We start from the raw sequence: 11,749 nt of genomic DNA, 5'->3' as shown, positions 1-11,749 counted from the left end.
CTATGATGCTGCTTGGCCTGCTGTGTTCATCCAGCCCTGCACCTTGTTATAAAAGATTTTATACTGTGTGTGTAGACAGATGTTCTATGGTGTTCTGGCAAATGTTTATCCCCCAAAAAATGTTGCGAGACTTGTAGCTGAGGGTTCTATTCTGCACATTGGCCGTTTCTATCTCACGCAGGAGAGAGCTGAACACTGGTCAGGGGTAAGGCTTAGTGTGTTTGTGGAGGTAGAGTGAGAGCTGTTGTTCCCAGTAATAGTTACTGTCATCCATATGGTACAAGGACTAAGGGACTCAGATTTAAAGTTTTGGGCAAGAGCTCCAGGGGGAGTATGAAAAGAAATTTGTTTTTATACGCAAATGGTAGTGAACCAGATTCTACTGTCCAAGAAAGGAAATAATCCACAATTTCACAAGGAAGCTGAATGGGAAGGTAGAGGAAATAAATGTGCAAGACCACAGGGACTGACTGGGTTACTCCATCAAGGGGCAACATTCAATCAAAGGACTAAATGGTCTCTTTCTGTTTGCAAATAACCCTATGACTCCCTGATTCTTAATTACGAAGGTATGGAAGTTGAGATACATCTAACATTGTGTCAGAGGTATGTTCACTTCACGGATAATCAAGGGCATTTATGCACTATTTCACCACTATCTCACAGAAATCCTTAGATTAGTGCAGATTCAAGTTCAACAACTTAATGAACACCAGTAAATACTGGGCATTCATTGTCCCCAGCAAATTATTAACTTATATCATGACTCTCTTTGTCTGAACAGACATCAGAAAATATCTACAAATCACTCAGTTACACTGTTGATTCTTTCTAAGTCATTCTGCTCACTTCACCGCAGCTGCAAAACTGTCAAGCATTAATCAGTAAATTAGAAAGTTTCAGAGACGTCAGCTGCACCCAAACAACCTAAAAGAAAAACCGATTCTTAAAATGATCATAAAATCAAATCTTGTCTCAAGGTTTAACATTTGATATAAACCATTGAGATATTGAGGAATAAATGAGGAACTATTTCCAGTGCCAGGTAAGACAGAGGTCACAGAATTTAAAATGACTGGTGAAAGTTCAAAAGTGAATTGTTATATAAAACAGCAGGATATATCATTGGGAATATGCTGACTGGTTGATGCGGGAGTCGATTCATGTTGTAACTTTCAAAAGAAAACTGGATATTTATTTGAATGGGCGAAAATATGATAGGGGAGGGGTATGAATTAGATATCTCCACAAAGAGTCAGATCTTTCTATGATTGCATATTATATCTGATGCTGTCCTGAAGGCCTGAATTAGACTCAAGCTGAAATTCAATCCTAGAGATCCTGTAATCCCCTCTTCACACACATATATACACACACGTGGGCACACACACACAAGGTCACAGGCACAAACACATAAAGATACACAGACATGTATACACACACACACATACGCACACACACACACACATACGCGCGCACACACACACACGGACACACACACACACGGACACACACACACACGGACACACACACACACGGACACACACCCAGACTAATAGATGCATAAAACATCCGTTAGTCTCACTCCCCTGAGCATTTGCCATTGCCAAGTATCTACCCAATTCACTTTTAACAGTTGCCATTGAATCCACTACCGTTCAGGAAATGCATTCCTGATCATAGCAACTCGCTGTGTTAAACAATGATACTCACTTCACTTGATTATTTTATGGGACAACTTCCAATTTGTGTCCTCTGGTTATCGAACCCCTGTCAGTGGGAACATTTTTGCCCCGTGTACTCTAACAGAACTGAATCAGTACAGTTATCTTATTCAGAAAGCCTACAATATGGCTCAATGGAAAACTGGTGCAGTGATGAAGTCAGAGTGTTTCAGCCTCCCTTTTGGAAGGGTGTCTTCTGACCCAATACTCAGAGTAATCTTCAGCACTGTATTGGCATGACCAGTCGCACAACATACATCGAAACCTGATCCTTTCTGATCTGATTTACACTGAATGTTTATAGATTAGTCCAGGTTTTTCCAACAACAATATCTGCCCGTTCCTTTTGTTGTAGCTGAATGCTTTGCTGGACACCTCAGAGTGAATTGTGCTGTGTGAAGCAAAGCATTAATAGACCGAAGCAGGTTAAGATGATGGGGTCTCTTCCTTGACGTTGGGTGTTGGCTTTTTACACCAATCAAGCAACTATGAAGTTCAATTTGTCCAGATGCGAATTACCTCGTATTTTTGGAATTAAATATAGGTTAACAGAAGAAACAGAGGCTAGTTGGAGAACATACTTTTCCATGAATTATTATAATCTGGAATGATCTGCCTGTAAAGATGGTGAAGGGAAAACTGCCAGGGGGTATTGGCTTCAGGGAAGTAGCAGGGTGGTAGGACACCGGATATTCTTTCAAGGGGCCGGTATGCGTGCAAATGGGCCGAATGGTCTCCTCAGCTGTGTTGTATTGATTCGGAGATAGCTCGCCATTGTATGATTTGAGCTCACAAGCTCTGGTCTTGATTGGCAAGTGGTTCACAAGTATTCCCATCGCATCCTGATGGAGATGACTGGTACAATGGTCACAAACATTCGGTGAGGGAGATGATACCTATTACCCCAAGACACCATCTTCCTTTGTATCATAGCCTCTTTCTAATGAGCATTATACTTACTGTGCTTTCACTAAGTGCAGGAGGTGGTCCCTGGCTCCGAAACGCAGCAGGTACCGTACTTGGTTCTTGTGGTCACTCTGCAATTCCCACTGAAAAGCAATGGAACAGAAATGGCCATCAGTTGGCTGTACAGTCACTGACAGAGACTGAATGCAACCTCTCTCTTGTCAGGGCCACCACAATTTGAGGAAACCTTCAAAAAGCCTTCAAAGTGGATTTGACCCTTTCACTGAAACCCTTCTTCAGCAGACTGATGGCCTGCTCAGTGGAGGGGTGTGTAGAGAGATAGCAGGAGCTGCATCGTTCCTATCCCTTTACTTCACTGTCTGTTCAAAGGAAAGCTGTCTGGTGCCACGAACAGTGACAGTGACATCTTTGACTGCCGTAGGATGAACGGATCATGGACACAGCCAGTAAATCTGCGTGCACACCCAGAGGAACTGTTTGTGATAATCACACCAGCTGCATGTTGAATCAATGGAATGTTTTCCAGTTGATAAAGAAAAACCCAGGTGTCATTGCCTTGTCCTTTTATAGATAGCGTGATGAAGCTGATCATACCCCACACCTGAGTGAATCCTAGCATGGAGACCAATCCCATGGTACCCTGTGCTTAACTGGTCACATCCGTGGTTGAGATAATGATGCCCAATGCCCTCAATTACATTCATTGCCTAAGGGATGCTACCATGGGCAGTCTATTGTGAGACATCACAGAAAGAAGTCCCTGACCTTCGAAAGAAATCAAACACTGGAAACGTCAAGGGCAAGGGTTGTAGGGAAAAAGTAGGAAAGTGGAGCGGAAGATTATCAGATCAGCTATGATCTCATTGAATGGCAGAGCAGAATCAATGGGCCGAATAGCCCAGTTTTGATCCTATATCCTATGGTCTCACAGTTCCCCTCCAGAGCTGCTCAGTGATCTGCCCCTACCTTAAGGTTTTACCCTGATTGCCACACTGGCATCTCACTGCACCTGCCAACTCTACTGGTATGTGGTTCAGAAAATGGGCAGTTTGAGATAGCTCACTGCCACCTATTCCCCCGGTGAGTATATTTCATCTAAGGCCAATCTAGTGATCAGTGGTAGTCTTTACAGAAGCTGCGAGTTAACAAGAGGGTAATTTCATGATAGCAATAAGTACAACTACAAGCTAGTCAGAAAAAATTACACAGACCTTTCAGAATACATCTGCCTAGAAAGGCTAATGTCATAGAGTCATAGAGTCATACAGCACAGAAACAGACCCTTTGGTCCAACCAGTCTGTGCCAAACATAGTCCCAAACCAAACTAGTTCCACCTGCCTGCTCCTGGTCAATATCTCTCCAAACATTTCCTTTCTTCACCCACAGACTGGGGCATCATCAGAAGTGGTAGAACTCAACGTGACAAGAATATTAATCCTTCAGAACAATTCCAATGTGCAACAATTGGCCTCAATAAGTATACTGTTACTCAGACATGCTCATGGTCATTTGGCAGTACTCTCTGTGCTGTGGGTAGCAGCTTCTTATCCCTCATGTAATTACCCAATTTCCCCTTACATGAGCATAGAACATGAGCATACAGCACAGGAACAGGCCCTTCAGCCCACCACATCTATGATATGTGCCGCAAAAACTCTTGTGGTAGCAAGTTCCCCATTCTCCCCTTTTTTCAAGGCAAAAGACCTGTCTTGAATTTTTAATCGGACATATCAGCGACTATCTTACGTTGATGATGCACTTCATCACACTTCAAACTAAAAATTTTTAAAACATGAGCCCATCTATTTACTGAATTCAACAGGCATAATGATTCATTATCAGTGATGAAAGAACTCCTGGATTGCATAAACCCAACTGAGGGGTGTGGCAAAATGCAATCTGAATGCAAGTTTTTCTTATTTTTTTTCTTAGCTCTAGTCACAAACTCTAATCACCTTAAAGATTGAATGTGCTGGCACTAACTTGTTGGTCATGCTAACAATGTTCGTTGTTCTCTGACAAATCACTCTCAGAGAACCTAATCCAAAAATATGCAATTTGCATTTAAGAAGATAATTTCTGCCAATCGCCTGGGGGTCATGTATGTGCTAACCTCATTTTCAGCCCATTTCTGGGACTGTGGCCAGATGGGGATGAGAGGAAACGTTTTCCCTTCAGTGATTTTTTACAATCTGGAATATGCACCTCCTGAAATTTTCGTAATGGAAGTGGAGATGGATGATTACTTGAAAACGCACAGAGACCTGCACAACCACAGGGGGAGTTGGACTGAGCTGTGTCAGCTGTTGTTGGTAGTGTTCTCCCCTCTAAATCATAAGGTTTCAAGTCCACATTCCACTGCAGAGAGCATGCATGGTGCTATCTTTTCTGCTTGGGTGGAGGTACATTTATGGAAGTCATATAAAGCAACGAAATACACAATTAATGGGAAGCAATGGACCTTTGAATGTCCACAGATCCCTGATGGTGACAGGACAGGTGATTAAAAAGGCATCTGGTATCATTTGCTTTATTAGATGAGATGCAGAATATATGAGCAGGGAATGCTGGAGCTGCATAAATCCATAGTTAGGCCACAACTTGAGTACTCTCTGGTCACCTCATTACAGTTGCCCCTGCGAGAGTACAGAGGTTAAAGAGGATGTAGCCAGGAAATGAAAAATGCAGCTATCAAGAAAGATTGAATAGAATCATAAAATCCCTACAGTGTGGAAGCAGGCCATTCGACCAAAGGAGACCACACTGACCATCCAAAGGGCATCCCACCCAGACACCCCATCCCAACATCTCCTTGTAACTCCAGATTTCCCACGGCTAATACACCCAACCTGCACATCCCTGGACCCTATGGGCAATTTAGCACAGCCAATACACTTCTTTAGACTGTGGGAGGAAACCCACACAGATACAGGGAGAACGTGCAAACTCCACACAGACAGTCCCCTGAGGCTAGCATCGAACACAGGTCCCTGGCGCTGTGAGGTAGCAGTGCTAACCACTGAGCCACCATGCCACCCTGTTGGCTGGGGTTGGTCTCCTTGGAGCAGGGTACAGCCACTGAGAGGGTTCCATGCATGCAGATTGGTGTGTCAACTCATGTATGAACCTTGCAGACCATTCAGAGGCTAGCAGAATTATAGGGAACCAATAGGCCTGCAAACAGGCAATCTCACCTCTGTAATTTTCTGCGACCACAGACCCAAGGGTTCAGTCAGTTTTCTTGCGATGGCAATTTCATGGGAATGCATGGAGTGGCTCTTCACGGTCAGCAAGCAGCAACTTCCTGAAAGGAAGAGGTCAAGGTTACAAAAGCTGAAACATGGCAACAGGTAACTGAGATACCGGCTGGACACGCCGAACTGTCCCCAAAGGTAAGTCTGGTGTAGTACTGAGTGAAACAAAGCTGTCGTTAATCGATTTGATCACCAGTCAATGCAATTTTCATTGCAACTGATTTGCAGAATCATAGGTAGCAGGCTCCAATATTAACTACCAAGGATGAGCTCGGCCATTGAGTTAAATGTGAAATCAGATCTCAATTAACAGACGAGAAATCGAGAGCAAGGTGTATATTAAACAGTCACTGGCCATTTTTACAGAACGTGTGAAACTAGCAGCAAAATGCAACAATGGACTTTAGAACGTAAGCATCACTTTCCTTGTAGTCCAGAAGAATACAGGATGTTCATACGTGCCATTCAAAGATAACTTCAACCTGCTATGTCCCAGTCATTGCCTGTCCCTCTAGCTCCTGCCAGGATTAGAAACAATACCATCTCCAATCTGCAGTCTGGTCCCTCCTGTTTGGCAAGAATGATCTCCCCATGGTCCACGGTCATGGATGTTTCTGTTTCTTCTTCCTACTCAATGTCAATCTGATCAGTTGCCAGCAAGAACTGGCAAAATACAAAAAAATTATAAACCGAACTTGACTGCTGGGCCCCCTACCATGGCAGATTTCTCGTGCACAACTGCACTCCCCCAGGTGTTCCCTATTTTCTTATAAGTACAGAGAGAATTGAATCACACAGCAGGGAAGGAGGTCATTCAGCCCATTATGCCTGTGCCACCTCTTTAGAAGAGATATGCAGTTAGTCTAACTTCCCCACATTTTCAGTGATCATCCTTTCCAACTCTCCCTCTTGTTCTATCTCACAAAAAATTTGCACAACGGAAAAAAGCAGGGAAATATATTGCGGTGCTACTTTTAGCAAAGCCATTAAACAACTTTTATCTACCAACTGTTGCGTCATTGCATTTCTACAGAAGCTTTTCCTGATAACGTATTGTGTGATCTTTGAGATGAAAACATTCGGCTTGATTGCTCGATCACGCTATGCTAATGAGCTGGCACAGGGCAGCTGATGAAGGGCCCAAGGTCAAGAAGGCAGGTTTAAACTAATCAAAAAGAAACAAAAATGTTATGAGGAAAAATCAAGATCTGGAGTGCATCACATGAATTCTGTCAAGCAAAGCATGTAAGAACATGCTATTTGAAAAGGAATAGTGTAAAGGATATGGGAGAGAACGCAGGAAAGTTGTGTTAAGTGAAATGTTCATTCCGAGGGCTGGTGCAGACATACAGTCATAGAATCATAGAGGTTTACAGCATAGAAGCAGGCCCTTTGGTCCATCTTGCCCATGCCACCCAATTTTCACAATTTAAACTAGTCCCATTTGCTTGCATTTGGCCCATATCCCTCCATACCTAGCTCATACATGTACCTGTCTCAAATTTTTTTTAATGACGAAATTATACTTGCCTCTGCCACTACGTCTGGCAGCCTGTTCCAAATACTCACCACCCTCTGTGTGAAAAGATTGCCCCTCTGGACCCTTTTCATACATCTCCCCTTTCACCTTAAACCTATGCCCTCTATTTTTAGACTCCCCTACCATGGGCAAAAGCTGCTGGTTACCTACCGTATCTCTGCCTCTCGTGTTTTTATAGACCTCTATAAGGTCATCCCTCAGTCTCCTACGCTCCCTCTATGCAACTTTTCCTTATAACTCAAACCTTCCAGTCCAGGTAGCATCCTAGTAAATCTTTTCTGTGCTCTTTCTGGTTTAATAATATCCTTTTTATGGTAGGGCAACCAGAACTGCATGCATACTCCAAATGTGGCCTCACCAACATCTTGTACAGCTGCAACAGGACATCCCAATTCCTATACACAATGGAGTTAATGGCCTCCTTAATAATTCTGTGATTGTTATTGGCTGTGTTACTCTCCGAGACCATCGCTCAAGTTCTTGCTTACAAAGTAAGGAAGGAATTTCACTATTAAGGGAGAGTTCGTTGCAGTTTGCAAATATGATCCAATTTCAAAATAATGCTGTTGCCATTAGACTTCAAAAATAATTTTGAAGAACAAATTTCCAAAGGAGTTAACAATTAATCTAATCAAATATTAACAAGTGAAACTTAATTCAAACGTACAAATCCACACACGCATCATCTTTCCTGACTACGTGCTACGCAATTATTCAGCTGAAACCAAACCACCACAACATTTTCGTCAATATTTTCTTAACGGTTTTGTGTAATAATATTAAACGTATAATTTAAAATAATTCACAAAAGAACTGGAGGTAAATTCAATCATTTTTCACATGCACAATGTTGAAACAAAGTACCGAAAAGGATGGTGTAATCAGATTCCAAAAAGAAAACTTGCAAAAGGTCTTGGGGCATGGTCTTGAAGAGGATTATTTTGCAGAGTTATGGACAAAACTAATGGTGCATAAGGCTAAACTGTATAGTTCTTTCAAAGACCCACAGAAGCAGGCCAAATGGCATCTTTCCATGCTTTAAGATTCTCCCGTGTATGCTTCTTCCGATTTGATTCAATTTTGAATATGAAGAGATATTTTCTTCAGTTAAGCATTTATTAAAAACTGAGAATTAAAACCATTTGAACAAACTGAAAAGCTTCACGATGATGAATGAATCTTTTAATCTATTTAATAATACTTTATATAAGGTTAATATTCTATCCAAATAAAAACTAAAAGAACTGCGGATGCTGTAAATCGGAACACAAACAAAGTTGCTGGAAAAGCTCAGCAGGTCTGGCAGCATCTGTGAAGGAGAAAACAGAGTTAATGTTTGGGGTCCGGTGACCCTTCCTCAGAACCATTCTATCCACATAGGAACAAAGAGATAAGGCAATGGTGAAATCAGTAAAAGACAATGGAATAAGGCTTTATCAATACTGTTCATCTGATATGAGTTCTGCCCGACCCATCTATTTAAACAAGGAAATATTCTTACTGTCCCCTTCGAAAGGTAAATTGAGTGAAACTCCTGAATGTGAATAATTTTTAACATGCTAAAGACCTGATTGTTTTTTGTGTGGTATTACTTTGCTGCTCATTAAAAAGTGAACTCTCTGTTTCTACACTTTCTTGTAACTCACAGTTCTGACACATTTTCACCCTCTTGTCTTTTATGGATGTTAATTAGCACATTTTCAAACCTCCAGAAGGACATTGCTCGGACATTGTTGTTTTTCACTTTCTAGCAGTAATTAGAAACTGTACTGTATATTCCATCAACCACACATTTCCGCAAAGTTTGATGGTTCCCTGAAATAGAACACTCTGATGTCGGCAAGTTTGCATCCTGCCTAAAACAATCAACAACATGACCAATCTTTGTGACATCCACAAACTTATCAAGCATCCCTTTTCACATTTTCTTCAATATTTTGTTTATATATATCATGAACAATAGGAGACCAGCAACAAATGTGAATTTTCACTGCATTTGACAAAGGTGCTATGTATATGAAATAAATGAGTTAAAATCTACACTAAACCTGTAAGTAAGGGATACCATACTAGCGTGTTAAAATATTTGTCACTTAGATCAATATCATGCTAATGGTCGATTTGCTTCTTTGGGGCTGATTTAATACAAAGAACAAAGAACAGTACAGCATAAGGACAAGCACTTCGGCTCACCCAGCCTGCGCCAACACCTGATGTCTTTCTAAACTTTTTGCCTCTACGCAATCTGTATGCCTCTATTCCCTGCCTATTCATGTATCTGTCAAGATGCCTCTTAAATATTGCTATGGTATCTGTTTCTACTACCGACTCTGGCAGTGTATTCCAAGCACTTACCACCCGCTTTGTAAAATAATTGTCTGTCACATCTCCTTTCAACTTAAACCTATGTCGCCGAGTAATTGACATTTATATCTTGGGGCAAACGACTCTGACTACCCACTCTATCCGGCCTCTCGTAATTTTGTAAACTTCTATCAGGTCGCCCCTCAGCCTCTGACATTCAAGTGAAAACAAACCTAGTTTGTCCAATCTCTCCTCATAGCTAATACAAGGCTATCTATTATGCAACCTTAAACTTTTATAAATTTGGATATACATATACATATGCGCTGCCGGCAGTGGTAGTGGAATCAGATACTTTAGAGACTTTTAAACAACTCTTGAGTAGGCACATGGAGGATAGTAAAATGTAGGGTATGCAGGATAGATTGATCTTAGTAGAGTAATAGGTCGGCACAACACCGTGCGTCGAAGGGTCTGTACTGTGCTGTACTGCTCTATGTTCTATACTGAGGGAAATAGCTTCCAAATGCATAATTCATTCAGCTTCATGATACAGTTTAAATTTCTCGATTTTCGCACAACTACCATCTTACATAGGGCAGTGTTCAATCCAACTTTCCAACACAGTGAAAATTTCAACCAGTCGTTACTGAGTGGGGGACTTCATGAATTATATCCATAATCCAAGCCACAGAAATATGATCAGCATTGTATCAGCATTACAGGAATCATGATTTCATGTGCCATTTACTGGTTACTTCTCTTGTGCATACATTCAAGGTTATTACAGCTTAAATTTCCACAGGAACTTTATAACCAGTAAACTTGTAGGTGTGCGTGAACATTCAATTGTAAGAACAACAACATGGATTTCCAGGCTCTCTGAGGAAGCCCAGAGCAGACCATTCATGATCTCAAGGTGAAGCTCAGCATGGACTACCTGGTTTAGAAGTTCTGTAATGCTGACGTTTTACTTTTATTTCTTTATTTTTCCAACTTATACTGTAGATTTTGTACCTAGGTATCTTATTTGTACCTAAGATGGTGCCTGAAATGGCAACTTTGTATGCCTTTTGCTGTACTCCTGTATCCCTGTACTTGAGTACACATAATAAACCTAATTCTAATTCTAACAATAGCAATACAGTAAGAACAATACAGAAGTGTGGCTGAAATAAGAACAAGATTAACTATCAAAAGATCAGTTTTTACAACAATGCCCTTTCCAGCAAAAGATCATCCTGCATATATTGTATATGTAATAATATCCACACGCATACATATTGTTCTCTCGTTAGGACTCAGATCTGCCTACACATTGCTTTGAATGCAGAATAACAATTTCAACGCTATAAACAATGCATTTATTTATTCCTTCTCACTATTCTTTCCATCCACCAACCCCTTAAAAATAATGCACTAATATTTCTAAATTGCATGTTAAAACATTAATCAATAGCAAGATTTACACAGCAACAAGTTTTCACTTTCACTTGGAGAGCTGTTTATAATACAGGAAAAAAAAGGTTATTTAGTGACTATTTGCTTAGGTTGTACAATAAATTCTCACTTAAAACACTGTCCATCACTTAGACGAGTTAGCCTTGATCCAGGACTCTGTTACTTACTGAATTAATAATACTGTACCTTTGGCAACCACGCAAAGCAATGAGAATAGAATGATAGGCTTCATTGCAGCTCCGACCCTGGAAGCTACTTCACTCTCTGAAATTAGTGTTGAAAATTCAGAATGAGCTTGTTTTATGTCAGTTTCAGATGCTGTGACCCAGTGGACTGTATGTGCATGTGATGATGTCAACATTTTTCTGGAGTTTCATTACAGATTACTTGGAACTTCCCTCCTATAAGCCATGAAATCTGATTGCTTCATTGGATATGCTTATTCTTAGAATGACATAATCTTACTGTAAACATTGCAGGATTGTAAAGATTATCTATCAAAGTTTAACATGCTCATTCAGGAAAATACTACCCCGAC

At 40.9% G+C, this 11,749-nt stretch overlaps 1 protein-coding gene across 1 annotated transcript in view; it reads right to left on the bottom strand.

The window, feature by feature from the left end:
* LOC109922801 (disintegrin and metalloproteinase domain-containing protein 12-like) overlaps positions 1–11,494 on the bottom strand; it is a 44,246-nt gene extending 32,752 nt beyond the window's left edge. Inside the window, exons 1-3 of the mRNA XM_048603702.1 lie at positions 11,398–11,494; positions 5,847–5,956; positions 2,685–2,773 (exon numbers count right to left, since the gene is read on the bottom strand). Of these exons, the coding sequence (XP_048459659.1) occupies positions 2,685–2,773; positions 5,847–5,956; positions 11,398–11,443 (245 nt within the window). The 5' untranslated portion in view covers positions 11,444–11,494. The remainder of the gene's footprint in view (positions 1–2,684; positions 2,774–5,846; positions 5,957–11,397) is intronic.
* Between the last annotated feature and the right edge of the window lie 255 nt (positions 11,495–11,749).

Source organism: Rhincodon typus, chromosome 1, assembly GCF_021869965.1.
Source record: "Rhincodon typus isolate 14 chromosome 1, sRhiTyp1.1, whole genome shotgun sequence".
Classification (NCBI taxonomy): domain Eukaryota; kingdom Metazoa; phylum Chordata; class Chondrichthyes; order Orectolobiformes; family Rhincodontidae; genus Rhincodon; species Rhincodon typus.
This window is presented reverse-complemented; position numbering and strand designations above follow the sequence as displayed.